At 48.7% G+C, this 27,674-nt stretch overlaps 1 protein-coding gene across 1 annotated transcript in view; it reads right to left on the minus strand.

The window, feature by feature from the left end:
• Window positions 1-27,674, minus strand: part of PARP1 (poly(ADP-ribose) polymerase 1) — a 468,102-nt gene that overhangs the window by 132,424 nt on the left and 308,004 nt on the right. The window contains exons 15-16 of the mRNA XM_078647552.1: window positions 26,866-26,949; window positions 7,595-7,717 (exon numbers count right to left, since the gene is read on the minus strand). Of these exons, the coding sequence (XP_078503678.1) occupies window positions 7,595-7,717; window positions 26,866-26,949 (207 nt within the window). The remainder of the gene's footprint in view (window positions 1-7,594; window positions 7,718-26,865; window positions 26,950-27,674) is intronic.

Here is a 27,674-nt window from a genome sequence, read left to right on the forward strand (position 1 = left end):
AAAGATGAGCGTTGGTTGTTGAATATATGTTGAAGCACCTTTTGTCCTACTTGTGCTTCTTTGTTCATTTGTACATCCACGCAATAGTGCTTAGTGAACGTGTGCACTGAAGCCCATGTTGCAGCCAGGCATATGTCCTGAATTGGTGTGTTGGCCAGAAAAGCAATTGTTGCTCCTTTCTTCCTGGTGGAGTGGGCCTGTGCCCCTCCTGTTAGCTCCTGGCCCGCTTGTTTGTGGCAGAATTGTATTGTCTGTGCGATTCATCGAGCTATGGTGTTTTTAGTCACTGGTTTACCCATGTAACTGTTTGCGAAGGATACGAAGAACTGTTTTGTTTTCCTGTGTCCGTTCGTCCTTTCAATGTAGTGCATCACAGCCCTTCTTGCGTCTAGAGTGTGGAGCGACCTCTCAGCGCTTGTAGTGGGGTTTTGGAAGAAGCTAGGAATCTGAATACTCTGATTCATGTGGAACCTTGACACCACCTTAGGCATGAAGTGTGGGTCTGTTCTCATCACGACCCTGTCACTGTGTATCTGGATGTAGGGTTCCTGCAGTGTGAGTGCCTGCAGTTCGCTCACCCTTCGTAGCGAGGTGATTGCTACCAGAAAGCCCGTTTTCAATGTTAGCATTTGCAGTGATGCTTTGTGGATGGGTTCGAAAGGTGCTTTCATGAGTTCCGTCAGTACCACATTTAGGCTCCAGGCCGGTGGCGGCATTCTCTCTGGTGGCGCTATTCTTTTAGCCCCTTCCAGGAATCTTTTTACGACTTGGGATGTAAAGAAGCTTCTGCCTGTTTCTCCTCTTGTGTATGCCACAATCGCTGCCAGGTGCACCCTCAGCGAGGATGAGCTTAGCTTAGCTTTAATTAGGTGCGTGAGGTACCTTAGCACCGTAGATTCCCTGGTCAGTTTTCTATAGAGTTTTTTCTTGCAACACCATTGAGTGAATCTTTTCCATTTTTCCCCATAGCACTTGCGTGTGCTGGGCCTTCTTGCCTCTCGCAGCACCTGCAGGGTGCTCTCTGGTAGTTTTAGATGTGCGAACTCTAAGTCCTCAGGAGCCAGGCTGAGAGGTTGAGGCTCTCCGGCTCTGGGTGTAGAACTTCTCCGTCTTCCATGGAGAGTAGGTCTCTTCTTTTTGAGAACTTGTGGGGGGGGCCCTGCGCCATCTCCATTATCTGAGAGTACCAGGTCTGCCTGGCCCATTGTGGTACCACCAGGATGAGCGTCATGTTGCTCGTCATGCATTTGTTGAGAACCCTGGGGATCAGTGGTATCGGGGGAAAAGCGTAGGCAAATGTTTTTGACCAGCTTATCCATAGGGCATTTCCCTGTGATAGTGCCTCTGGTTGCCTGGATGCAAAGTATTGGCATTTTGCATTCCGGCGTGTTGCAAACAGGTCTATTGTTGGTGTGCCCCACCTCTTGAATAGTCTCTGTTTCCTGAATATTGAGTTCCCACTCGTGGGACGCTGAAGTCTGCCTGCTGAGCCAATCCGCTTCTACATTGTCCTTCCCTGGCAGGTGAATGGCTAGCAGGTCTATTTTTAGTGGTATAGCCCATCTCCAGATTTCCTGTGCCAAGCTTGACAGAGGGAATGATTGAGTTCCCCCCTGTTTGTTTATGTAAAACATCGTTATGGTGTTGTCTGTCTGTATCAGCACCTTCTGATTGTACAGGTGTTTCTGAAAGGCCTTGAGGGCAAGCAACACTGTTTTCAGTTCCAGGTAATTGATGTGTCTGACCGCATCTGTAGGGCTCCACAGACCCCTCACTCTGAGCCTGTTCATGTGTGCGCCCCATCCCTTCTGGGATGCGTCTGTGGTGATGGTCACTGTTGGGTCCGGTGGTGTTAGAGGTTTCCCTACTGTTATTCTTTCCTTGGTCCACCACCTTATTTCTTCCTGCACCCTGTGCGTTACAACCACTAGATCCTCCCAACTTCCTGTAGCTTGTGACCATTGCTCTTGCAGCCACTCTTGGAGTGGTCTCATTTGTAGGCATAAAATGGGGACCAGGTGTATGCATGATGCCATCATCCCCAAGATCTTGCTCACAGTCCTCACTGTCAGAGCTCGCCCCTTCTGGTAGTAACGTTTCTCCCTCAGTAGGCTGAGTGTTGTCTTTTCGCTGGGTAACACCCTGCATTGGACGGTGTCGATTTGAGCTCCCAGGAAGATTTTCACTTGCTCTGATTCCATCGAGCATTTTCCCCAGTGTATGGAGAATCCCAGGCTTGCTAGCGTTCTTGTGACCTGTTCTGCATGATCTTTGCATGTCCTGTAAGAGCTTGCCTTTACGAGCCAGTCGTCGAGGTAGGGGTACACGTGTATCCCCTTCATTCTTAGATGTGCGGCCACTGCCGCGAGGCATTTGGTGAACACCCTTGGTGCGGACTTTAGGCCGAATGCCAGGGTCGTGAATTGGTAGTGATCCTTGTTCACTGTGAATCTTAGCATGTGCTTGTGCTGCCTGTTCATGGGGATGTGCAGGTACGCATCTTTGAGGTCTATGGTGGACAAGAAGTCCCCGGCCTTATCTGCGGGATGACCTCTTGTAGGGACGTCATCTTGAATTTTTGAGTCTTTACGTATTTGTTTAGGAACCGTAGGTCCAGGATGGATCTTAGGCTTTCGTCCACTTTTGGCACCAGGAAGTAGTTTGAGTGCACTCCCTTGTTCCGTTCTTTGAATGGAACCCGTTCGATGGCCGCTTTGAGGAGGAGTTCTTGAGCTTCCTCTTGGAGTAATCGCAGCTCTCTTCCCGAGTGCTCTCTTTTCTTTGGCTTTCTGTTTGGTGGTCTCTTTTCCAACTCTATGCAGTATCCGAACTGCATAATGTTGAGTATCCACTTGTCTGTGGTTATTTTTCTCCACTCCTGGAGAAAAGATCTCAATCTTCCTCCTACTGGCGTCACATGTTCCATTGTGTCTTGTCCATGTAGCCCTCTCCTCTTTGTTTTCCTGTGCTCCTCCCCCTGAGGGTTCGAGTGGGAGAGCACCTTTTTCCGTGTGAAGTCACTTAGAGGGGGGTTGTTCACCGCCTCTCCTTCTCTGGCCCCGTCCATTTCCACTTGATCGAAAGGACTGGCCCCTGCTCTGGTAGTTCCAGTTTTGCCTCTGCTGGCCCTGGTGACTTTGGTTGTCACTCTGTTGTCCCTGGTGGAATGCCTGGTGTGATTGCCCTTGCTGGTTTCTACCCCTGCCGTTCGGCCTCCGTGTAGGAGTGCCTCTTCTCATCCCCCTGAATTGCAGGGCCCCCATGGACCTTGCCGTCTAGTTGTCCTTCTTCAGTTGGGTGAGCTTCTCATCAACTGGGGCTCCGAATAGTGTTTCCCCGTTGAAGGGTGTTTTCAGGATGGTGTTCTGAACCTCAGCCTTGAAGCCTGAGATCCTGAGCCAGGCTTGCCTTCTCTCTGTGATGCCTATAGCCATCAGTCTGCTGGATGTTTCTGCCCCATCCAAGGCTGTCTTCAGGCACGAGTTGGCGATGCTTTTCCCCTCTTCCACAAGGTGTGATGCCCTCTCACGGTATTGTTCCGGGAGGTGCTGGAGCAATTGGCCCATCTCATCCCAATGCTGGTATTGATGTCTATTCAGGAGGGTGTTGGAGTTCGCCATCCGCCAGTGCGTTGCGGCGTTCCTCTCTATTTTCCTGCCAGTTAGATCCATCCTCCTGCTTTCCTTGCCAGGTGGAGGTCCAGATGTTGTTGGGACGTTTTCCCTTTTTCTGGCCGTTGCAGCGATTATTGAATCTGCTGTGACGGATCCCTTGATGTAAGCTGGGCCCTGGGAGGAGAATTTGTATTTCTTCTCCGTCCTCGGCGTTACTGATCTGCATGTAGCCGGGTCCTTGAAGGCTTCCTTCCCCTGGTCTGTGATACTCTTTAGCATGGGCAAGAACTGGCTTCTTGTCTGTGTGGGGAGCAATGTTTCCAGCAGGAAATCTGCTTTTGGCTTCTCCTCTTCCAGCTTAACTCCATAAGCTGCTGCCGCCTTCCTGACCACCTCATTGTATGCCCCAATGTCATCCGGTGGCGAAGGCCTCGAGGGGTATGTCTCCACAGCCTCCTCCGGGTTTTCGGCCTCGATGTCCTGCCATTCCTGGTCTTGGGCCGTCGAGGAACCTGAGCCGTAGCTTGACTGCTGCTCCCCGTAACCCCCTTCTGTGTAGTAGAGGTCTTCTTCCTCTTCGTGGTCCGAGGGGTCCGGAGTTTTCGGCGTCTCTTCGACGTCGAACTCCTCGTGCTCCTGTACCTCAGCGACGGCCGGTGCCGGCTTCGAGGGGATCCTGTAACTTCTCATCTTTTCATCGAAGTCCTTCTTTCTCTGAAGGATGTTCTCCATTTCGGCCTCGAGCCTTCTTTTCTTTCTCTGCATCTCTGCGGCCTGCTCGTCGTAGAGCGTTTCGGCTGCTCTTTTCGGCGGCGTCGTCAACGTCGAAACTTTCTTCGGCTCCTTTTCCTTCGAAGTCGAAGTCCCTTTTTCGGGGGCTTGCTTCGATGACCTTTGCTTTTCGCTGGTCTTCGGCCTCCAGGAGTCCTTATCGAAGGATCCGCTGGGCTCTTTTTCGGAGGATGCAGTTTTCGGCACCGGTGCTCCTTTCGAGGCTCTGTGCTCTGACTTTCGAGAGTCTGCCTCTGGTTTTCGAGACTCTGTGGGGGTTTTCGGGGTCGTAGACTCTCCTACCTTGTCAGGCGTTTTCTTATCGGTCTCTGCGACCGTGAAGTCATCTGGACCTTCGGTGATGTTGTCCTCGTCGTCGGTGGAGAGGCCCAGTTCGTAAAGCGTCGGGCCTGGCCCTTGCCCTGCATCGTGTGGTGAGCTGTCCTCTGTCTCTCTCGAACTCGGAGTGTCTTCGGCTTGAAGACGGAGCAGGCGTTGCAGTCTCTGCTCTCGTGGTCAATTGGCAGGCAGAGGTTGCAGACCGGGGGCTGGTCCTTCTGCGCAAACTTATGGTGGCAGTTTTTGCAGAATTTAAAGGGTGTCTTGTACATCCCTGCACTCAGGGGGCCCCCTGTGTGCGCATTCCTCCAAGGACGTCGAAGATCTCGAAGTTCTTTCCTTTCTTCGTCATCTCTTCTCTGATGGTCCTCTTCTCCCGATCTTCTCAGGTCTTTCCCGTCGAAGAGTTGCTCTATTTCCTCCTCCAAAACTTCTGGAGCTTCACGCGACGATCCAGACCCAACGGCGGAAAAAAGAATCTGAAGATGGCGCCCAAGGGTGGTAGCTTCCGCCGGAAGCACGCCGATGTCACCGAAGGTACACCAAATGGTGGGACGTCGACGCCCACCTGGGCTACGACAAAAAAAAAAAAAAGACTACGATTCCGGACCCAACCACCAGATTGCGGAATGTGCACAGCATAGTGAATCCAGAAAGATTCACGCTGCAAAAGTATGATTTTTTGGAAATGTAACTTATTTGTTATCTTTGTCTGTGTATTTTGTTTTTTGACCTGTCTGCTGCCTTAAAAAACTTAATAAATAAAAAAATAAATAAAAGTTTTAAAATGAATCCCCCCACCAACCCACTGGTGTCACCATGGGTGGGCATTTCACCCTTACTGTCAAACCAGAATGTTAACATTCCAGCCTCAACTATCATCCACAGGGGGCACCCTTATAGACAAACCACCCTCCTGCAACAACCTTAGCTGTCACCGCGGGACATCCCGTGCCTCCCAACCCCCCACCCCGTCTGTGATTGCGACCCCAGGTAGCCATCACTACTGTCCACCACCATCCCACCCCAATTAATGCCACCCCAGGGTGTGAGATTTTAAAGCTGCAGCCTTCCGTGTATATCTCAGGGGGACATAGTTACTGCAGCCATCCATCTACTGCGCCCCCCTTTATCTAAGATCTGTGTGCCATTACTACAGCCTCACTCCCCCGATTATGGTCACCTCAGGGTGCGAATATCTCACCCCAGCCTTAGGGACACGTCCCCCCGCACACACCTACGTTTTTACAGACACTCTATGGACCAGCACTCCAGCCCTCCATCCACTGCGTCCCCCTCAGTTGACTTGGGGAGTTCCCAGGTGCCCATAGTGTGCATCAAGCACGTAGTATAGATACACACGTGATTATGCAAAGCCGAAGACATACCCAAATTGCATGTCAAAAGCACAAACACCTACCCCACTAATCAGACCCCAGGTCACACGGCATTATTAAGCCAGCAATCGCATTCGATAAGTTGTGGGTATTTGTATAACATTCGGCCTGTTACAATTAAGTGAACCATACCCTTGAGCTCACATTCGTGAACACATTACGGTTGAGCTCATTGATTGGATATAAAAAGGCCTTATACATGAGCAAAGTATAGATAAAGAGGCTCTTCTGTGTTTGATCTGCATGGCTAGTTGTACAATTTCTTTCCAAATATCACTGACTAAAGACTTAGAAGGTCCCACAGACTAGACCTATTGGTTATGCCAATGCTTGTTTCACTAGAGAATGTACTGGTGCACAGTGGATTTTGGGGGCCGAATCATGAGTCCCCTCAAAATCCAAAGGTTTTAGTTCAAAGGGCCACTTGCAATGTCTACAACAAACACTAGATGGCAGGAGTGTTCAAAGTATGTGCTCTACAGTAGCACACACAAAGGCTCTTAGTTATGAGGGGACCTGTATAGAACTGGTTGAAGCATTAGGCATTGCCCATCAGGTGGGCAGGCAAAAAGAGGTCTGTGGCCATTACTATGAATTACTCTATCACCAGCATTATTCTTCAAATTGCATGGAAAGAGAGGTCTGCAGCCACTTGCGAAAAAGAGGGGTGGGATCAGGGAACCAACTCTGATATCAGAGCTCAGCATGGATGTCTTTATGCAAATTTAAAAGGGAGAAACCTCAACGGGCTCATATGACCATTGAGCTTAAAGGGGAAACAGGGATATGCAGGGTAGGCTGGTAGTGCTTACAAACAACTCAGAACAAATGAAACAATGACACAATTGTGTTTGCCACCGAAAAGATTCATCACTCTAAAAAGGTCAACCACATTCCCTTGATTGCCATAGGTTGACAAGTGGGATATTCAGATGAGAAAGAAAGTCTTGTGTGATGAGTATCTAAGCATGCAACTGTAATAGCAATACATCAAGGACACCCATAAACACAACAAAGGCAAACATACAGTGTTAACTTTATTTGTAGGTACGAACTCCTCATCTCGTGGCGTAATGCTGATTTGTGCAAATAGTGGCTTGATACAAGTCTCCATCGAAGTTTATTGTACTACTGAATAATACCTTCTCCTGCCAACTACCTGAAGCCACAAAAACACTAAGGAGCAGTAGTTGAATAGGTATCACCGTAAATGTGTATGCTTATCTTTGGCTTCAAGGTAAGCCTTGGGAAACCTTCTAGATTTGAAGTCACAAAATATATTTTAAAAAATGACTTGCAGAAAGACATATCACCCTTTACCTTCCACTCCCAAAGCAAACTAGCCCAATCTAGAGAGAGGTGACAAGACCATAATGGATCACATTTATTTATGAAGAACTGATTAGTATTATGAACATGCAACGAGGTAAACAAAAAAAAAAGGCAGCAGCCCATGCTGGCCACAGCAACTACCTGAATATATTCCAGATTATTCAGGAGCGGCGGCTTCTTCATTCCAAAGTCGTGAGGTATGAGTGTATAGAAGCGATTGGAGAGGTCCAGGATCTGAGGCTCACTACCACCGCTGGAAACAGCCTGTAGGAAATGATTTAATTAGAGATGAAAACACTACCTTATTTATTGAAAATGATGAGGTGTATTCTAAAACAATACCCTTCCAAGGAAGGACATAAGCATCTGAAATTGAGAGTCAAAGAAAAATATAAGACATCTGAAATTCTCACTAACATATTGCTGGTGAGTAGAAGCTGCTATTGATGATAGCGGATGTGGTATTCGCTACTTTATGTGCACATGATCTAGAACAAATTGTATTAATGTTTTTGACAAGTCATCTAGTACCAGTCTGCTGCAAGAAGATACAATAAGGTTGCTTACAATTCAAAATCCCACCCCCAAACCGTAAACATAAAAATGTAAACCAAGACCCACCACAAGCCCTTTCCTTTCTCTTTACCTCAGGTTTCAAACTCTTCATTACAAATTTTCCAATTAATGCCATAATGCTGCAGGGCGTCCGATGTCATCTTTAATCATCAGATCATAAAACTAAAATCGGCGGTGAGGAAAACTGACTGATGAGTACTGCTGAGACCACAGATTATTAAGGGTAGACAACAGCGCTGTCAGCAAACATAACCCTTAAAACATGAAAACCATAAGAAAATCTGGGGCAGAATTTGTGAGTTTGTGTGCTGATCCGCTGTGGGTTTCGGCTCCAGGGTAACTGGTTGTTGCTGAAACTGAAATCTTCAAGTAAAAAAACCATTACATTTTTCAGAATAATTATTCCGTACCCAACACCAGATGGAGGATAGTGCAAAGAATGTGATCTACAACACCACAAGCACCAAAGTTTTATGTTCCAAATCTATCAAAATCTCAGAGTATAAATGAGAAAGGAGGGAATATTATAGTAGCAGGCTTGGAAATTGTGTTTTGGGAGCAGGATAGGTATGTTTGACTTGCTTTCAAATAATGTAATGTATCTCTAGTTCGGACGGGTTTCTGTAAAGCGCTTGTAAGTTTAGCTAGCACTACATAAAACCCTCAAATAAACAGGACAGTTATTTTAAAGCAGTCATCAACTGTTATCTATATGGAGAAAAGGGAAGAATAGTAGAACTAGTCTTTTATAAAACATCAATTGTGGTTAAATATTATACAGGATGTACATGTTCGAAGTAAGGTGTCTAGTGTTTTGGATTTTAAGAGTAAACGGACAATCGTTGAGAAATTACGCTGAATGACATGACTGCAGTCAATGACTACATGAAAAAAAACAAAAGTATAGCCCAAATCCCTTGGTGGATGCCTAGTTTCTACCTGTGATTTTTTCAGTCTATCCTCTCCAGCAGAGAGATCTCGCCATTTTGTAGACTTGAAGAGAATTCTGAAGTTTTATTTTAAATCCATAAGAAAAACCAGACATCTATTTGCTAATCATGGTCCTCTCCGAACAGGGTTTGCGTCCTCTAAATAGACTATTGCTTATTGTACTGTATCCTGCATCACGTGTTGCTACTAGTTGACAAATAAACCTTTACATGGTAAACCAATAGCATACTCCACTAGGCGATAAGCAGCACCTGCCACTAGTATCAAGAATATTCCTCTTTCAGAAATATGCAAGAAAGCAACCTGCAAATCATTTCATATTCACTCGACATTATGGTCTGGATGAAGATTCCAGAGCTGATACTTTCGTGGGTCAGGCGAAACTCCGAAACGTATTCAATTAGCCTACTCAAATATTCTTTCCTTTTTTGCATGCCTTACTTGTGTGCAGTTTTATTTCTTACAGCATTGACAGCCGCGAAGTAGGGATATGCTTGCTACTCTATTCTATCATTGAGAAGCCTACGATGCCGAATCAAATGTTACATGTAATTCTAGTTCTGCCTCATAGGTATCCTCACTGTAGTCATGTAAAACCCTGCCTCTTCCCATACTGTTGATGTAATACAATTACATACAGATGTTTCCCTCTGGGACGGCATCTGCGCCCTAAAAGAACTGAGCTTCTGAGGCAAACTGCTAGAACAGTGCATGCTAGCTAAGGGAAGCTGCTGGCTCTCTTAAAGTTACAGTGAATACTATGTGCAGCTCAGGCACTATTTACCGGTCAGGATTCTTGCTCTAAATCTGTGCTTTGCAGCTACATCAGAGGTGTAGGCTAGTTTTGTTTTATTATATGGCATATTTCTACACTAAAAATGCAGGTAAAGCTATACTGTCACTGACTTATGGAGGAGTCACCAGAGTATGTAACATTGAGGTGGCTACTGCCAATGTCAGAATAATAAATATATGTAATAAAAGTGTTCCAGGGCTCTAGCACATAGGTGGGTCAATCCTAGGTTTATGACTACCAGTGAGAATCATAAGATGCAGAACTTTTCATCTGCTCGATTCTTCTAACAGCAGACAGCTCACCTTTTCAATTGATACCAAAAAACTTCTTAAAAGGTGGAGGGTCTGAGGAGTGGACTTGCATCAGGAAACCCTGCAGGAACGAGCAGGTGAAACTGCCCTCCCTGGACTGTTGAGACAGTAATGTCTGGTGAAGGTGTGTATGGACACCCATGTAGCAGCTTGGCAGCTGTTCAACACCCAAACGCCTTTTGCCAACACCAAAGTGGCAGCCTTAGCCCGGGTGAAATGAGCCCATAGGTCTCAAAAGGCATTCCTTTATGGCCAGGGTGCAGCATGTCTTCATGCCCAGGACAAACTACCTGGCCAAGGTTCACATCGGCACCACCTTTTCCATCTTGGCACTGGAAAAACTTAGAAAAAGCTGGTCCACCAAACGGAGTTCTTTTGTATGCTCATCAGAAAAGGAAGGAGCTCTTTTGAGGTGCAATCGGTGAAGCCTATCCTGCTCCTTAAAGGGCTTAGGCAGAGAATGAAAAAAAGCAGGGAAAGCAATAAACAACCCTACAAAAAAGGGCAACACCACGTTCAGCAAAAAGAAGTTTGAGCTCACACCACATAAGGTGACCTGAATAACATAGGTTGATCGGGCATACGTAGAAAGACCGAACAAGCCAACAAATAACCTCAAGTAGTGCACACTGTAAACTCTGCTGAGCCAGAGATAGATCAATAGTCAGCAGAGGGTAAACTTGTGATCTCCGCACCAGCTTACAAACTTCACCCAATGACTGAATAAACAGATTTGGTATATGGGCACATAGAAACAAGGATAATCAAGTGAACAAGCAAATCAAATCTGCTCAGTTGATGCTGCTTAATCTCCACACAGAGAGGTGCAGGGTCCAGAGATTTGGGTGCAGCACCCTCCCCTGTTGCTAAGACAGCCGTTGCCCTCTAAAAGGCAGCTAGATGGGGAAGCAAATGCTCAGGCTCAACAGACTGGGGTACCTCACTCACCCGATCCATTATAGAGCTGTCAGGATGATCTAAGACCAGTCTGTTCTGATCATCTTCAAACTTCAAAATAGTTAAGGCAGAGGTGGTAAAGCGGACAGGAGGCCTGCATCCAACTGCAGACAGTCTTCCAGGAAAGCGCTTTTTGGAAACTCCAGTGCACAATAATGTTGACCGTGCATTCACAGCTGCGGCAAATAGGTCCAACCACGGCCCAACCTCCAGGCAAGGAGAACTTGAGCAATGTCAGTACGAAGATGCTTTTGTGATCAGCCAGGCAACATGCACAGAACTTGCTTGCCCAATCAGCGAACCTGGCAAATGAGGTAAATCCCTTGAAGCTCCAGCTATTTCCAGAGATGCAGCGCCTCCTGGCACAGGATTTCCGACCCCAGGGCCCACATTGTCCTACTTTTAGCAGTGCCACACGGCGATCTTGTTGTCCGTTAAGACCTGAACTGGCTTCCCCTTGATGGATGGCAGGAAGGCCTTCGGAGCCAACCAAATGGCACGCAGCTCAGGCAGGTTGATGTGGTGCCTTTGCTCCTCAGGGGATCAAAGACCCATGATCTCTACATTTTCGAGAAGACTGCTCCAACCCACAGATAATGCACCTATAACTACTGTGAGCTCTGGGTGGGGTATGGAAAAGGGTTGACTGCATGTTAGACTGGTGTCCAACAGACACCACAGAAGATCTTGAGATGCCACTTTAAAAAATGCTGGTGCCGTTTGAAAGGCCACCGCAGTGCTAAGCACACCGTAAACAGAGTTTCACGGCAAGGCCTGTGCGAATGGGCACAGGCCTTGCAGTGGTTCTCCATCGCGGTTGGCCAAAAATCATGCTTAGTTCTCGGTATTTCACTTCCAAAGACTATCACTGGCTGTTTGTTCTTTTTGGCACCATGTCTACTAAAGATTTTACAAATCCATATCTACTGTTCCCCTCATTGGATTTTTGTTGTTACGTCTTATTTTACTCAGAAAATTGTTAACATTGGTTGTGGAGAGGGACAGGCATCATCCGCTGACCCTGAATAGCCTGTGTCTATAGTGTTGGAGGTTTCCTTAATAGAAATGGGGTGGGACTGGTTGAGAGTAGGCTCAGGAGAAGAGTTCGTTCCAGCTGTGGTCAAAGACACCGAAGTTATGGCAGGTTGTGGAGAAACATTATTATAGATCACACCACATCTGTTGTTAAAGGAATGGGCATGTTGTTGCAAAGCTCTCGAGAAGGGATTACTCCTCTTGAGAGGATTGGAGGCTCTAACAGGGATTTTAGAATTCTTTGGTTGTCATGTAAATTCTATCTGCATAGTATTGGGTTTGTGTTGTCTTGACAAGTTTTTGGTAGGATTTAATTGCATTTTGGTATTTTTTTGCCTGAAGCATTTTTATTTCCATATTGGTTCCAGCTTTTTGCTAGTCTTTTTCTCTTCTCTAAGTGTGTTGGTGTATCACAATGAGAACCCCCTTTTGCAGCTGTTACTGTGTCAATGGCTTCAGTGATCAAAGCATTGATCTTAGTTACTGCCTCAGTGATGAACTCAGAAATGAGCGAGGATTTAAGCAAAGAGCCGTGGTCAACGAGTCAGTATTTATCATGTAACCATCTACCTTTTTTGTAACAGGTGAAAGACTGTCAAAAAGGGGCTGTGGGAAAGACTGACATGTTGTCTGACCAGATCAGAAGATTTGGAGATTCTGATGTGAGAGGCTCCAAATTTGCAAAAAATCAAGTTGATAATATGTCCCCCGTTGCATGTGGAGACGCAAATACCTTCTGGGATAGAAAGATTGAGGTCTCTCAAAATACTTTCAAACTGTTACTGTATTTAAAGAAGCCAAGGGTGGGGAATGGTGGGTGGCAAGAACTTTCACCTTTTGGGATAGTAATCCTAGCTCCCTAAATGATATTGTCTCTGAAAGGATGCAGGACTGAGTTTTGGCTTTGAGAGTTAAACCCAATGCTGACAGAAGGTAGACAGAACTGCCTGACCTGCTTGATTGAGAGCTTTTGCACTGATACGTCAGTGGTTGAAGTAGGAATAGGTTGTCAAATGTCATTGCTTAAGGCACCAATCACTGTGTGGAAAATGACTAAAATCGGTATACATAAGCGGCGTTCATTTATGTTCACCATAGCCACTGTTGAGCGTAAAGTGATAATCATGAAACATTGGCCACACCATCTTGTACTTTTAGGCCCCATCGCAAAAGTAGGTGGCAGCCATTTTTTGTGTCACGACCTCTCTGCCCACTGCCAATAGCCTGCGCGCCTCTCCCCCTCACACCCCAGCCTCGCAAGCATTCCCCCGCGCCCGACAGCCCCCGGTTTCTCCTGCTTGGACCATAAGCGCACCTCTAGCGCGACCCTGTCTCCGAGCCACATCCCCTGCTGAACCCCCTCGCTCTTTCATCTCATTCAAAGAACAGGCCCCTTTTTGATAACCTCTTCCTCCCTGCCCGATTGTCCAGCCCGATCCCAGGCCATCACCTAGCCCGACAGATGCAGTTTATTGCCCCCTACAGTAGGACCTCGCCTCACATCAAAGGAGCGGTGGTTAATCAATACCCTCACACCTCCAGATCCGACCGATCGCCCACTTTCCCGTTCCCAGCAGAATGTCCAGCTGCGCGACAACCACCACATGCTGAGGTTGGGGTGGGAACTCTACTGTAAATATGTGTGGGAACGGGGGTGAAGCGGGGATTCCGAGGATGTCTTTCCGTACATCAAAGTATTGACAAGAATGTGTTTCATGTAATAAAGCAATAAACCTGTGTATAAGAGGCCAGGCCTCAAGGATGCGTTTAGAGTACCTCGAGAAGATACCCTGTTGTCTGATTTGACGTGTTCTGCTCCGTCGGAATAAACTCCTGTTTCCTGCCTTCTGTCTCCAGCGCCTGCCTCTTTGTTTGGTAATCTCGAATGGTATGAGAGGCGGCTAACGCCGGGCAAATACTGAAGGGTTCTTGGTCGAATTCGGCCCTACCTTTCGACAATTGGCGTCCCAAACGTGGGGCCCATCAGCGACGCGTGGATCCAGTGAGAGAGGTCCCAACGACAGAGTGAATGACTGCAACGATCGGGAAGTGCACCTGCCCGATAGACCCTCGTCTGGCAGCCGATCATCCGAACTTCACCGGTTCCGAGCAGACCTCTCTCGAGTGATCTACGGTCCTGACTGGGAACCATCAGGAGTGCCACAGCAATTACAGAGAATAGAGGACGATCAGGCGCTGGAAGCGGAAGACGAGAAACTGTCCATGCGGTCCGGGTAAGGTTGTGTAAACACGACGAATTGCGAATTGATTGTTTGATTGTTTGAAAATACTAGTATTACTCATTTGATTGTTTCTGAGAGATTCTCTATTTGCAAACAAGCACAGAGTCGCCATACCCTGTTTAGTCTTTGCAGATAGTGAAGGGTAGGTAACGCAGGCCTTTGCCCCCTTTGTAATCCGTCGTGCCTACTTCCCTCTCCATTTGATTGATTGTTATCCAAGCATTTACTGTTTTGGAATTGGTTCTCTTTGGATCATTCTCTATTTACAAAAAAGGACAGAGTCGCAATACTCTGTTTAGTCCTTGTGAATAGTGAAGGATAGGTAACGCAGGCTTTTGCCCCCGTTGTAATCCGTCGTGCCTATTTTTATCCCTCATTTGATTGATTGTTTATCCGAACATTGATAGTTCGGAATTGGTTCTCTTTGGGTTATTCTCTATTCACAAATAAGCACAGGGTCGCAATACTCTGTTTAGTCTTTGCGGATAGTGAAGGATAGGTAGTGCAGACTTTTGTCCCCTTTGTAACCCGTCATGCCTATCTTTGCCCCGTTTGTTGGTAGTTGGTTCAGCCCGGACCGTTTATTAGAGGTAGATCATCCGGCTCCACCGGAAGACGCCCCTAATAAAAAGGACATAAATATATATTAAAAAAAATGCGGGTTAGCCGCTGTATCGTGCTAGCAAACAAAAACATAAAAATCGTTAGGAAAAACAAAAGGAATCGAGCAAAATCAGTAGGCCACTGATGGGATCTCTTTTCTGACCTCGCTAAAATAGAAACATTAGGAACAACCCCTCATGAGAAATATGAAACTAGTGAGAAGAATCGAGCTCGACGCCATGATGGCTGCAAGACAGCTCGGCTCCACCGCCCACCCCGCCCAAATAACGACAAACCCTATGCAAATATGTTAAATATATACAACACTCCAGCAAAGTAACATGTTAAAACTTTTTATTAAACAACTATTTAAAAACTTTTTATTAAACAACTATTTACATGGCAGCTGGCTGCAACAAAAAACCCAACGCATTCGCCGTCTGCTTAACGCTGTTCCTGTCCCGCCTTCAATGTTGGGCTACTTTGAGCTACTTTTTAGTAGGCTTTGGGCTATAAAAAGTCTACAAAAGCCATCAGCTGGCGAGGTAGCGTCGGTAGCGGCCCGTTGAGCGAATAGGCCGGAGGCTACCCAACGCGCCAAGGCCTTGCTGGCAGCCATCGGCCGAAGAGGTCGTTGGGTGGGTGGCCCGGAAGCACCACGGCCACGATGTTGTACTGGCCTTCCCATTCGTCCGCCCTGAGGTGGCATCCAGCAAGCCAAGGGGGGGGGGGTGAATGCCTTGCTGATGACCCCCCCTCTTATTGCCTGGTCCGACCACCACATATACCTGCGCCAGGAGACGGCGTGGGGTGCACTGGGAGGGAGAGGCGGCGCGAACGAGCCTCCCCCACCTCCCCAGGTGCAGGTGCCTCAGCTGCACCCCAGCGCTTCACTCGGCCAGCTGAGTTGCGCCCGTTCTTGCGGCACAGTGCCTCGCTCGGCCAGCTGAGTTGCGCCCGCTCTTGCGGCACAGTGCCTCGCTTGGCCAGCTGAATCTCACCCGCTCTTGCGGCACAGCGACTCATCCACCATCCGGCTGAATTGCACCCGCTCTTGCGGTACAGCGACAGGCGGCTGCCACGGAGCTCACAAAATGGCGGCCGACACCCCGGATTTGGGCCTGGTCCATTGGAGTGGCTCTGGGCTGCCTTGGAACTCGGATGCTTGCCTGCTCGGGCATGAGCCCCACTCTTGAAGACGTCCTCTCAGTTTTAAAAATTCTACGAAAGCCACTGGCCCTCGACTCCCGCAGGCTTCCGGTGGGGGCCACCGCCACTGTTGCTCGACTATCCCCCATGGATATGCCACTGCCCTGGGCGACCGCCACCTTATCCACATCTGGTATCGAAGGAAAGACTGATTCAACGTATCTGTGGAGGGATACACCTGCTGTCCCGCTCTCCGGAGTGGCCACAACGTTGTCTCAAGATGGTGGTGCTCTCATGCTGACACCGGCCTTTGTCCGAATTACTAAGAGACGCTGTAGACTGCCAACTCGATCAGCTCCGGTGGGACCTCAGCGTGACCCGGTAGGGAAGATTTTGCCTTCCTCGCCTTTAAGCCGCAGTCCACGCCGCTTGTCCTCTCTGTTGGCGCTAACAAACTTTTTGAACTACCGAAAGGGATTCTGGTCCGGCCGCTAGTTGTCGGAGGCATTTGGACTATACTCTGGACCCACCCGGCCACGCCCCAAAATGGCGCCAGTATAGGCGAGACTTGCAACTCCTTATGACATTTAAGTTACGTAGCCTTGATATTATGGGATATGTATACGGTCCTTGAGCACGTGGCGGGCGGGGAAGGGTACTGACTGGGCATGCGGACAACCCTACTGATATTGGTTCTTATTCACTATTGATTATTGTATTTTCGAAGTAATGCTACTCATGATGCTCGCCCATGGTATGCGTATAAACGATTTTATTGTAACTGATCTTTTTTACTTTCAATTATAAAATCAACCTTCATTGATCCTGCAACCATTTGTCTCGTTTAAGTTTTTCCAATTACAATGGCTCGCTCATTACGTACTCCTATCCTACAAGTGTAATCTCTCCTTACCTCATACATTTCCCGTCTGCCCCGTGGCCGGCCTGTATGGTTGGAGGCCCGTATTTTTATGCTGACATCTTTTTCAATCAAGGTTTTAAAAGAAAAAAAATATATATGTAGAACTAGCCTCATATCAGTCACTTAGATTGGTAGGTTCTCGGATAAAGGCTACTATTTTCAAAATAAATAAAGGACAAGTAAAATGAAGCAATTTTGGTTATGAAAAATTAGAAAGGCATGGTACATACGAACAATGCGAAAAGAATAGTCAAGATCTGTCGTATTTTTGCATTCCTGCAGCATAAGCAATAGGTAAAAGATTCGGATATTTAGATACATCTATGAATAGGACAATAGACCAGTTCCTCTGGGCTGCAATGCCGAGATGCAAGGTACTGCTTCCCAAAGAAGATAAGTTAGGCACGTGGTAGGTAAAAACATTTTCGTGTTTTTGCGCGCTGATGTGCTTTGTACGCTGTCACCCCCCCTTCTCTTTCTCTGCAGGTAAATATCGGAATTTCAGCTGGAGTATGGAGAAGACCCAGAATGCACCGTGTTACACGCAGAAAGAAGAAGAATTGTATGGTATGAATGCGCGTGTGGGCCCCGATTTGTGTTGTATGAATGCTCATGTGTGGCGCACTTCTGGGTTGACGGACGAATGCTTTTTTTTGTATGACTAAGGTATGGATCGAGCGGTTAATGGAATAAGAAAAACAAGCCCGAACACGATACCTGCATGTGAAGGACGAAAAAGAATATAGCACTTACCCTACCTAGGAACGACTGTCTCCCTCTCTGGAGCTAGTGAATGGGAGAGTGGCCTATGCCAGAAACTTGAAGGGTTATTGTAGTACCTCGGACCCCAACCGATATCCCAAATGAACGCCCTAAATGACGCGCACCAGTGAGTCAACTTAATGTGCAGACTAGATGAGAAAAGTTAAGGATACCCCGGGTTGGGGTTCATCCAAAATCCCCCCTCAGCCCAGAAATTAGGGATATTGTCATGTTTTAGATTCACCCCCTCTTCTTCCATCCTCATAGAAAAGTCAGAATTGCACCATCGCACATCCGACAGACACCCCTCCTTTACCTCAACTTGGATCGTCATTTGTTAGATGTTGGAAGACCCCACCGTGAGTATAAGCACGACTGGACCAGTGTCCGACCAATTAAAAGGAGTAAGTATTTATTGAAGCGAGGTTACCAACAGAAATTGTCTGCTATTAGGAAGGAAGGAGAACGAAGAGCTCGACCCCCAAATGAATTCAATGGAGTACTGAAAATATGCAACACGCATGAAAAGGCTCTTTCGCCAAAAATAGCCCTCTGTTTTATCTTAAGTTTTCGTACTTGATGTATGTACTGTCGCACCCTATCTGGTATTTGTGTATACGTAAACTATGAATTTATGTTTTTCCTCAGCTTGTGTTTTATACGTGAAACTGACCCGTACTGATCTATATGTGTGTGCACTGAATAGCCTATTATTGTACACGTCTCTCTCTCTCTCTCTCTCTCCCTTTTTTGTTGTACGTGTACTAATAGCCTATTTGGTACGCACAACGCTCTCTCCCTCTGAGGGCTCCCTCGCTCCCTTTTGAATAAATGACGACACTGTACCTCGCCGGTATGGGAATAATTGGCTTTTAGACACGACAGTGTTTGAACAAATTGACAGAAACAAAACGATCGTATTTTGACATATTACTGCCTCTCCTTTCTGTAAAATGATGAAACTTAATTGGCTGAGAAAGAAAGGACAGGTGAGACGACTGATGTCCCCTAATCTGACCCTTAAAAAGGGAACTATATGTCAGTGGCTTTTGTCTTAAGTACTTTGGTAACACCACCCTCATCGTTCGGATTACCACCGCCCATTGTACAAAAATAGAATGTCCGATACGTCCCCGTTCCTCCAGAATGGTCCCAGTTCTGTACCAGCCGTCCCAGAAAATCTTAAAGACTGTAGCTATAGTCCCATGATAACAGCATTTCACATTTTTTTTATAAATTAACAGACCTTGAAGAAACATATAGCTCAACAGGATTTGTTTTAGACAAACGCGAGTCTCTACTGAAGGAGCCGGTTTGAATTCGATAAACTATGTAATTTTTAGATATCAGACTTCTTGCCACGTTCGCAAATATAACAAGAGTAAAATGCCAGACAGACATGTTGTTTGAAAATAAAAATAAAATGCCTGCAAACCTACACCACAGCAATGATTTATGACCGATAAACGTTTCCCCAACTACTTGGGGTTGGGAGAGAAATTAAAGTGTGTAAACGTCTTCCCCTGCCATTTCTCTAAAAATTGTTTTTATACTCATTTAAGGATAACGTGCAGTCGTCGGAGGAGAGGGGCCGGATGTGACGCACAGCCTGGCTGCAGACCGGGGGATATCTATGACCTCGACCAAGGTGGAGCCACAGAGCAAAGAGTTGCGGGACAAGGCACCGTTCTCAGCGTGGAAAGTGAAGGAAAGAAGGGCCGCCCAGAAGCCCCTGCACGTTGATGAGCTCGTGCCGAAAGTCCCAGCCCATTGTGCCCGATTGATTGGCCCACTTGCTTGAAATTTCTGCCCTCCTTGGTCCGTTTCAGATCTGATCCCACTCCACCCTCTCTTCCCTCGGCCTCCCAAAGCACGCCCCCATAACCCCCCCTTTTTTTTCATATGGAATTTTTGAACTTGACTCTGAGGACAAACACAGGACTGTGGTCCAAGAGCAAAGAATGGCCACACCCTGCAACGCGAGATCTGAAGTAGAGCCGGACGCGTAGCTCCACCGCCGGTGCTCAACAGCGCCAACGAAAGAGGAAGAACGATGAGAGCCTACCAGTGATGGCTCGCTGTAAAAAGACACTGGACAGACGAACCCTTTTTAGGTTTTGCTTGGCAATGCGTACAAAGTACGCATGCGCTAGCAAAATCTAATGTAATTTCTCTGTGGGGTCGGGTATCCGCCCCCTCCTCCCAATAGCTAGCTCCATAAATGGAGGCTAGCCATTGGGAGAACGCTCTGTCCGTCAATCTCGGACCAGATTCGGGGGCGTTCCCGAGAATTTTTCCCTTTTGGTGACGTCAGCCGAAAGCCTGTTCTCGGGAACGCCCCCGAGTCTGGTCCGGCATTGCCGGCACCCGCCTTCCTGCTCGGGGTTGTGGGCAGATGTGTACATTTGGCCTCCGTGCATGGTTCCTTTGCTGTCATGGAGCCTTTCTTTGTGTTCCCTACTCCCTATCACTTCCAGAATACCTGCGAGTATTCCTTGCCCAGACAGTGTTTGCAAGTGAGCCGCAGCGCTGACAAGAAACTCACCACAACTTCCACACGTGCAGGAGCGACGGGCACACCCCTCTCTCAACCGCTGGCAGGAGCCGCCCTCCCGCCGTTAGACATGCTCCCTCTCCCCCTCCATTAGCAGCACCCTCTGCTGAGAGAGAAGCACGCTCCCCGAACTGGAATGTGCACTCCCCACTCTGTCACTACAAATACCCGCTCCTTCCCAAGAGGTGCCGACCCTCTCGTTCCAGCAGCACACTTCTCTCTTCTCCACCCAGAAGCAACTCTCCCCCCTCCCTCTCTAAGCTCCCCTCTCCTCAATAAGCAAAGCATTTAATTCCCTTACAGGAGGGGCATTTTTCTGTCACCCACCAGCAGCGTGCGTCTCTCTCCTCGACGGAAAGTGCACCCTCCTCTGTCCGGCACGAGAAGGACTCTTCCCTCTCCACTACTAGATGTAAACTCTCCATTACAAACGTAAAAGAAAGCACCTCAGGCTCTCCAACTCTCTCTCGCAACTCTACTGAAATTCCCTCCTCCTCCCTATGAGAGGCTTACTACTCTCCACAACGGAAGCAGGCAGAAATGAGGCATAACCTCAGGAACAATAATGCGTTATTTTTGGACAGGTGAACGCTGAGACTGACAGTTTCTGGAGAGGCAGCATGTTCTGTGTGCCCGCTGCTCTAGAAAATGAGGATGTGGCACAACGGCTAGAGCGGCCGACCGCGAAGCTGAGGAAACAGGTTCGAGTATGGCGGGAGGCTCAAGCACCATCACCGACTCTTCTCGTGCCTAAACTGAATCTGTCTACCCCAATGACTGTAACTGGTGCTCAAGTAATGTGCACTGATGCCTTTCAATGAAAACTATGCTGCACTGGCCTATCTATAAAGCTGCAGTGTGTTGTTTAAGGGAATGGCGGGGTGTAAAAGCAGAAAACGCATTATTTTAGAGATTTCATTTTGAGCCGTGCTATGGTGCAAAGTACTCACTCACTCACACACACTCTCACTCACTCGCATACTCACACACACACTCACTCACACACACACACACTCAGTCAGTCACACACTCACTCACTCAATCACTCACTCACTCACTCAATCACTCACTCAATCACTCACTCCTGCCAGCCCTCCAATCATAAGGGAATAAGGCGCCAGGGTGCTTGGAGTAGTCCAACAGTGTTAATGGGATCAGGGGAAGTGACAATTCCCCCAAAGAGTGGGTCACTTTGGGGAGTGGGCTCAGGAGAGACCCCCATGCCTGGGTGGTATGGGGTGAACTGGGGTTAACACTGCCCCTCTCATGCCAAGGCAGTCACTCCTCGCCTTCAGTCATTACTGTGACTTCCCCCATCCCCTTCTCTTAGCTCCGTCATTCCCCCCCCCCGTAGCTAATAACTATCTCTCTTCGTGCTTCCTTCCACTGCAGCACCTCTCTCACCTCTCCTCCCTCCCGTCTCTTCTTCCTCTGCCCAGCCGTCTGCACCCCACCCCCCTTTCTGCTGCCCCCCCCCTCGATCCAATCACCCTTTTTTTAATGCTTTCTACTACCCCCCCCCCCCCCACGTGGTTGATGGCTCGGCGAAGTCATGCGTGTACCGACTGCGGGGATCTGTGTTAGACCCCATGGCCACAGGCTGAAATCCGTGCAGGGCCGCTCGGCTTATCAGCCGCCCAATGTCGATACATCCTATATAATTCATCAGACACTGTACCGCCCTCACTGCTCGACACACACATCACTGAACTCAAATCCCGTGTGTTTGTATAAGACCATGTATTGGAAACGTGCTTTTTATGTCTTAAGTCAACTCATGGTCGACTTGCACCTGGTGTTTTTTTCATACCTGCCTATATAAAGCGCTTCGAATACCCGCAGTGATGTCAGTGGTATAGTAAATACAAATACATTCTTACAATGAGCGCCGTTGAGTGGGATTAGAATAAGCATCTGTTAGGCAGCGCCAAGATACCCAGGGGTGAACATGTGCTTTACAAATGTTACCTTTACTCCTCCCGGCCCCTACAATATTACTCACACTCACCCCTTTGATACGCTTCTTTTCCATCCCCAGCATTCAATCAGTCAACTTATGAAGCACACTTTACACCCACCTCTTACACCCTCATTGTGTTTATATCTTCTGTACTCTCCTAACCCAATGTCTGACCTCGACCCATCCCCTCCAAGCTCACACCCCTTTACCCCTTCTTGAACCGTCTCCTCTGACTCGTTCCTTTACTCTGTCTGCTAGATCCACTCTTTCTTTTTATTTTCCCTTACTACTCCCTCTGCTCCTATGTCTTCTGCTTTTAGTTCCTCCCGACGCTCCTTAGCCCCCCCTTTCTGCTTTCTCATTCTTTCGCCTTTCTTTCCATAATTCCTAAATTGTTTTCTTAATCCTTCCTTACCCCGGCCAGCCCCCCTTCACCACCTGCTTCCGCCTTCTTTACCCACTGTAGTAATTTTCTCTTCACCATGTTTTCTTTACTTTTTTGAGTCCCTGCTCACCCCCCCCCCTTCTTTACACACACCTCCCCTTCCCCCTCCTTCTGTGCCCTCCCGCTCCACGCGGTGCACTCTACCTGCCCGCCCCTCCATCCTCGGCAGGGGTGCCCTCGGGGGAGGGGTCCCTGCCAGGCTGTGGTGATCCGGGGGTGCCCAGTCCCGCCGGTGATGCTTCATTGAGCTGTAATGAACGTGGCACTGCGCCCCACCCTGGCCTGCACGCACCAGGGCACCAGGGTGGGCGTGGCCTCACTTCCCAGGTGTATTGTTGTGGTGACAATGCACGGAAGTGGCTCCTGCGGGAGTGGAGAATGGTAAACTGTGCGTGTAGGGATGGGGGCGTAGTGATCAGCCCCCTGTGATCACCCAGACATCCCGGGCATGTGTGGTGTAAACTTGGCGGGGGGGTGGGGGGAGATGTAGAGGTACCTCCCCGCCCCCTCTGATAACCCAGGCTGCCTGGCATGTTCTTTTTTTTTCAAACCGGGGTTGGGTGGGGAGGGGGTTGATGTAGTGACCCCTCCCCGCCCTCTGATAGCTCTGCAGGTCTGGCCTGGTGTTTGTTTGCCTGCCAGGTGTGTGGCTCACATTACAGCCGCAGTGACTTGTCTCCTGCGGGCAGGCTGGGAGCCTGTCTCACACCCAAGGCCTATTCTGGGGGTAGGGGTGGGGTGGACGCTAATACCGACTGCCACAGGTCCCTACCTATGCAGCACCAAGCCACCCCCATTCCGTCCCGGCTGCCGCCACTCCCAGTCCTACTGCACCACCCCCACTACCTTGTTTCCCCTGTCCCAATCTTATCTTACTGCCCACCCCCAGTCCTTCCCCCTTACTGCCCTGTCCTCTCCCAGCCTGCCCTCTCCCAGCCTGCCCTCTCGCAGCCTGTCCTCTTGCATCATGTCCTCTCCTAGCCTGCCCACTCCCAGCCTGCCCACTCCCAGCCTGCCCTCTCCCAGCCTGCCCTCTCCCAGCCTGCCCTCTCCCAGCCTGCCCTCTCCCAGCCTGCCCTCTCCCAGCCTGCCCTCTCCCAGCCTGCCCTCTCCCAGCCTGCCCTCTCCCAGCCTGCCCTCTCGCAGCCTGCCCTCTCGCAGCCTGCCCTCTCGCAGCCTGCCCTCTCGCAGCCTGCCCTCTCGCAGCCTGCCCTCTCGCAGCCTGCCCACTCCCAGCCTGCCCACTCCCAGCCTGCCCACTCCCAGCCTGCCCACTCCCAGCCTGCCCACTCCCAGCCTGCCCTCTCGCAGCCTGCCCTCTCGCAGCCTGTCCTCTCGCAGCCTGTCCTCTCGCAGCCTGTCCTCTCGCAGCCTGTCCTCTTCCGGCCTGCCCACTCCCAGCCTGCCCTCTCCCAGCCTGTCCCCTCCCAGCCTGTCCCCTCCCTGCCCTTTCCCAGCCTGTCCTCTTCCAGCCTGTCCACTTCCAGCCTGCCCTCTCCCAGCCTGTCCCCTCCATGACCTTTCCCAGCCTGTCCTCTCCCAGCTTGTCCACTTCCAGCCTGCCCTCTCCCAACCTGCCCTCTCCCAGCCTGTCCCCTCCCTGCCCTCTCCCAGCCTGCCCTCTCCCAGCCTGTCCCCTCCCTGCCCTCTCCCAGCCTGTCCTCTCCCTGCCTGTTGTCGTGTCCCGGCGGCAGCAGGCAAGAGCGTGCACTGCGTCCCCGAAGTAACAGCCCTAAAGCAAGCAAGAAGTACGCCCCCCTCCCACCAATCCCTGTTAGGTAGTGGAAACTGTCCAAACTGAGGTGCAGACAGCCCCTCTCACCTTTCGGCCTGGTACCACTGCACCAGCCGCACTACTTCCCTACTGACCGTTCTCCACTTCAGCCCCGTCTAAATTACAATTCATGCTTGTGACCCTTTTGCCTGCTTGTGCTTGTTTTCGTGACCCTGTTGCCTGCTTGTGCCTCCGTGTGCCCCTGTTGCCTGCTTGTGCCTCCGTGTGCCCCTGTTGCCTGCTTGTGCCTCCGTGTGCCCCTGTTGCCTGCTTGTGCCTCCGTGTGCCCCTGTTGCCTGCTTGTGCCTCCGTTTTCGTGCCCCTGTCGCCTGCTTGTGCCTCAGTTTTCGTGCCCCTGTCGCCTGCTTGTGCCTCCGTGTGCCCCTGTCGCCTGCTTGTGCCTCCGTGTGCCCCTGTTGCCTGCTTGTGCTGTGTGGGTGTGTGTGGAAGGCTCTGTGTGGGTGTGTGGAGGGCTCTGTGTGGCTGTGTGTATGGGAAGCTTTGTGTGGCTGTGTGTGTGGAGGGCTCTGTGTGGCTCTGTGTGTGGAGAGCTTTGTGTGGCTGTGTGTGTGGGGGGCTCTGTGTGGCTGTGTGTGTGGGGGGGGCTCTGTGTGTGTTTGTGTGTGGCATTTGCGAGAGATAAAGCTAGTGGCATTGTAAATGACAATGCCATTTATTTATGTAAAAAAAAAACATAAATAAAAATAATGTCAAGAGCAATGCCAATAGCTCTAACTTTAACAAAGGCAAAACCATTGCATTGTAAATGCTTGTTGAACATTGCCACCCCTTGACTGTCCCTTGTCAAATTGAATTTCTCTCCCAACCGCTTCGTATTGATTACCACCCAATTGAGTTTTCATAACCTTACATCGGTCACTTTTCAATTGTACAAGGATAACTAAGAAGGCGTTAACTCTATACCTTGATGATTGTAGAACACCAGTTATGCACATGAACATGCTGTTTAGTTTTGATCCCCATGGAGTCCAGACCTCAAGTGATAATAGCCCTTATTCTGCCAGAACATTTTCTGTATGACATCATGCTTGTATTCGAACGAATTTCCTACATCATCTAAATAATGTCCCCGTCTCCAAGGTCTAACGTATGACACAGCTAATGTAATTTTATATGCACTGCCTCCTCACCTATCGCATTGACTACATGTAGTTATGTACGATTCTGTCAGCATTTATAGTAGGATTATTTCCATCTGCCCGTAATGCATACGGGCTACCAAAGACCTCAATAGACAGCCCAGCCACATACTTCCCTTATTAGTATAACTAAATGTCAGCTTGTACGTCCTTACCTCAGACATGAACAGAAATGAACTAACTCAGGATAAAAACTGGGGACTGTGGAAAATGACTAAAATCGGTATACATAAGCGGCGTTCATTTATGTTCACCATAGCCACTGCTGAGCGTAAAGTGAGAATCATGAAACATTGGCCACACCATCTTGTCCCTTTTAGGCGCCATCGCGAAAGTAGGTGGCAGCCATTTTTTGTGTCACTACCTCTCTGCCCACTGCCAATAGCCTGCGCGCCACTCCCCCTCACACCCCAGCCTCGCAAGCATTCCCCCGCGCCCCGACAGCCCCCGGTTTCTCCTGCTTGGACCATAAGCGCACCTCTAGCGCGACCCTGTCTCCGAGCCACATCCCGTGCTGAACCCCCTCGCTCTTTCATCTCATTCAAAGAACAGGCCCCTTTTTGATAACCTCTTCCTCCCTGCCCGATTGTCCAGCCCGATCCCAGGCCAGCACCTAGCCCGACAGATGCAGTTTATTGCCCCCTACAGTAGGACCTCGCCTCACATCAAAGGAGCGGTGGTTAATCAATACCCTCACACCTCCAGATCCGACCGATCGCCCACTTTCCCGTTCCCAGCAGAATGTCCAGCTGCGCGACAACCACCACATGCTGAGGTTGGGGTGGGAACTCTACTGTAAATATGTGTGGGAACGGGGGTGAAGCGGGGATTCCGAGGATGTCTTTCCGTACATCAAAGTATTGACAAGAATGTGTTTTATGTAATAAAGGAACAAACCTGTGTATAAGAGGCCAGGCCTCAAGGATGCGTTTAGAGCACCTCGAGAAGATACCCTGTTGTCTGATTTGACGTGTTCTGCTCCGTCGGAATACACTCCTGTTTCCTGCCTTCTGTCTCCAGCGCCTGCCTCTTTGTTTGGTAATCTCGAATGGTATGAGAGGCGGCTAACGCCGGGCAAATACTGAAGGGTTCATGGTCGAATTCGGCCCTACCTTTCGACAACTGTGTGTACAACACTGAAAGACCCAAAATTACAAAGTCAGTCAATATCATTTAGGGAGCTAGGATTACAAAGTCTAAGGATTTGCACTCACCGTCTGGACCTCGCTAAGAATTGAGTAGGCACTTTGGATTTGCCGCTTGCTCAGCTTCCCCAGCGGCATTTTCTGCAGGTCAATCTGTATGAGAAGAATCACTTCATTAATAACCACTACAGATGAATATCAAACAAAACAACTTAGAAAAAATCCCACACACAGCATAGCAAACTAGCACGCGTTAACAAAAAAAGAATGTTCTTGTCTTGGAAGATTAAATAGTTAATCAAGTACACTAATTTGGAGTACTGCCATACATAAATTACAAATCATTCACATGAGTTTGATAACATATATAGAAACACATACCATGACAGACACGTTAGTTTAAGGTGTACCTGCTTAGCACTGACTGATAATGGAATGTTCTCTAAAGGCTGATTATTTTATGAGTGTTAACAAATCTTTGTTAACAAAGTTTCTGCTTCTAAGGCACACTTGTTCACTTTTTATGGCCCAACTCGGAGTGGTAGGATAAATTCAATAACCAAACAAAGAGGGTTTGCACAGAAAAGGGAAGCTGGAGAAGTGTGATAATTACTACACAACTATTCCCTCCCCACACTGCAACAGTAAATATTCAGCACAGTTTATCAGGAGAAATTGTCTGGGAAAAAGGAACAAAAGAACAAGTTACTTACCTTCGGCAACGCATTATCTGGAAGAGACAATCTCAAGCTGCAGATTCCTTACCTTTGAAATTCCCAGGCATCAGACTGGATCTGTAATCTTTTGTGCGAGTAGTACCCTTGTGCACCATTAGGTGGCTTCGTTCGGTTCTGAGTGGCTTCGTCAGCGCCGGAAGT

The sequence above is a fragment of the Lissotriton helveticus genome, chromosome 6 (assembly GCF_964261635.1).
Source record: "Lissotriton helveticus chromosome 6, aLisHel1.1, whole genome shotgun sequence".
NCBI lineage: Eukaryota > Metazoa > Chordata > Amphibia > Caudata > Salamandridae > Lissotriton > Lissotriton helveticus.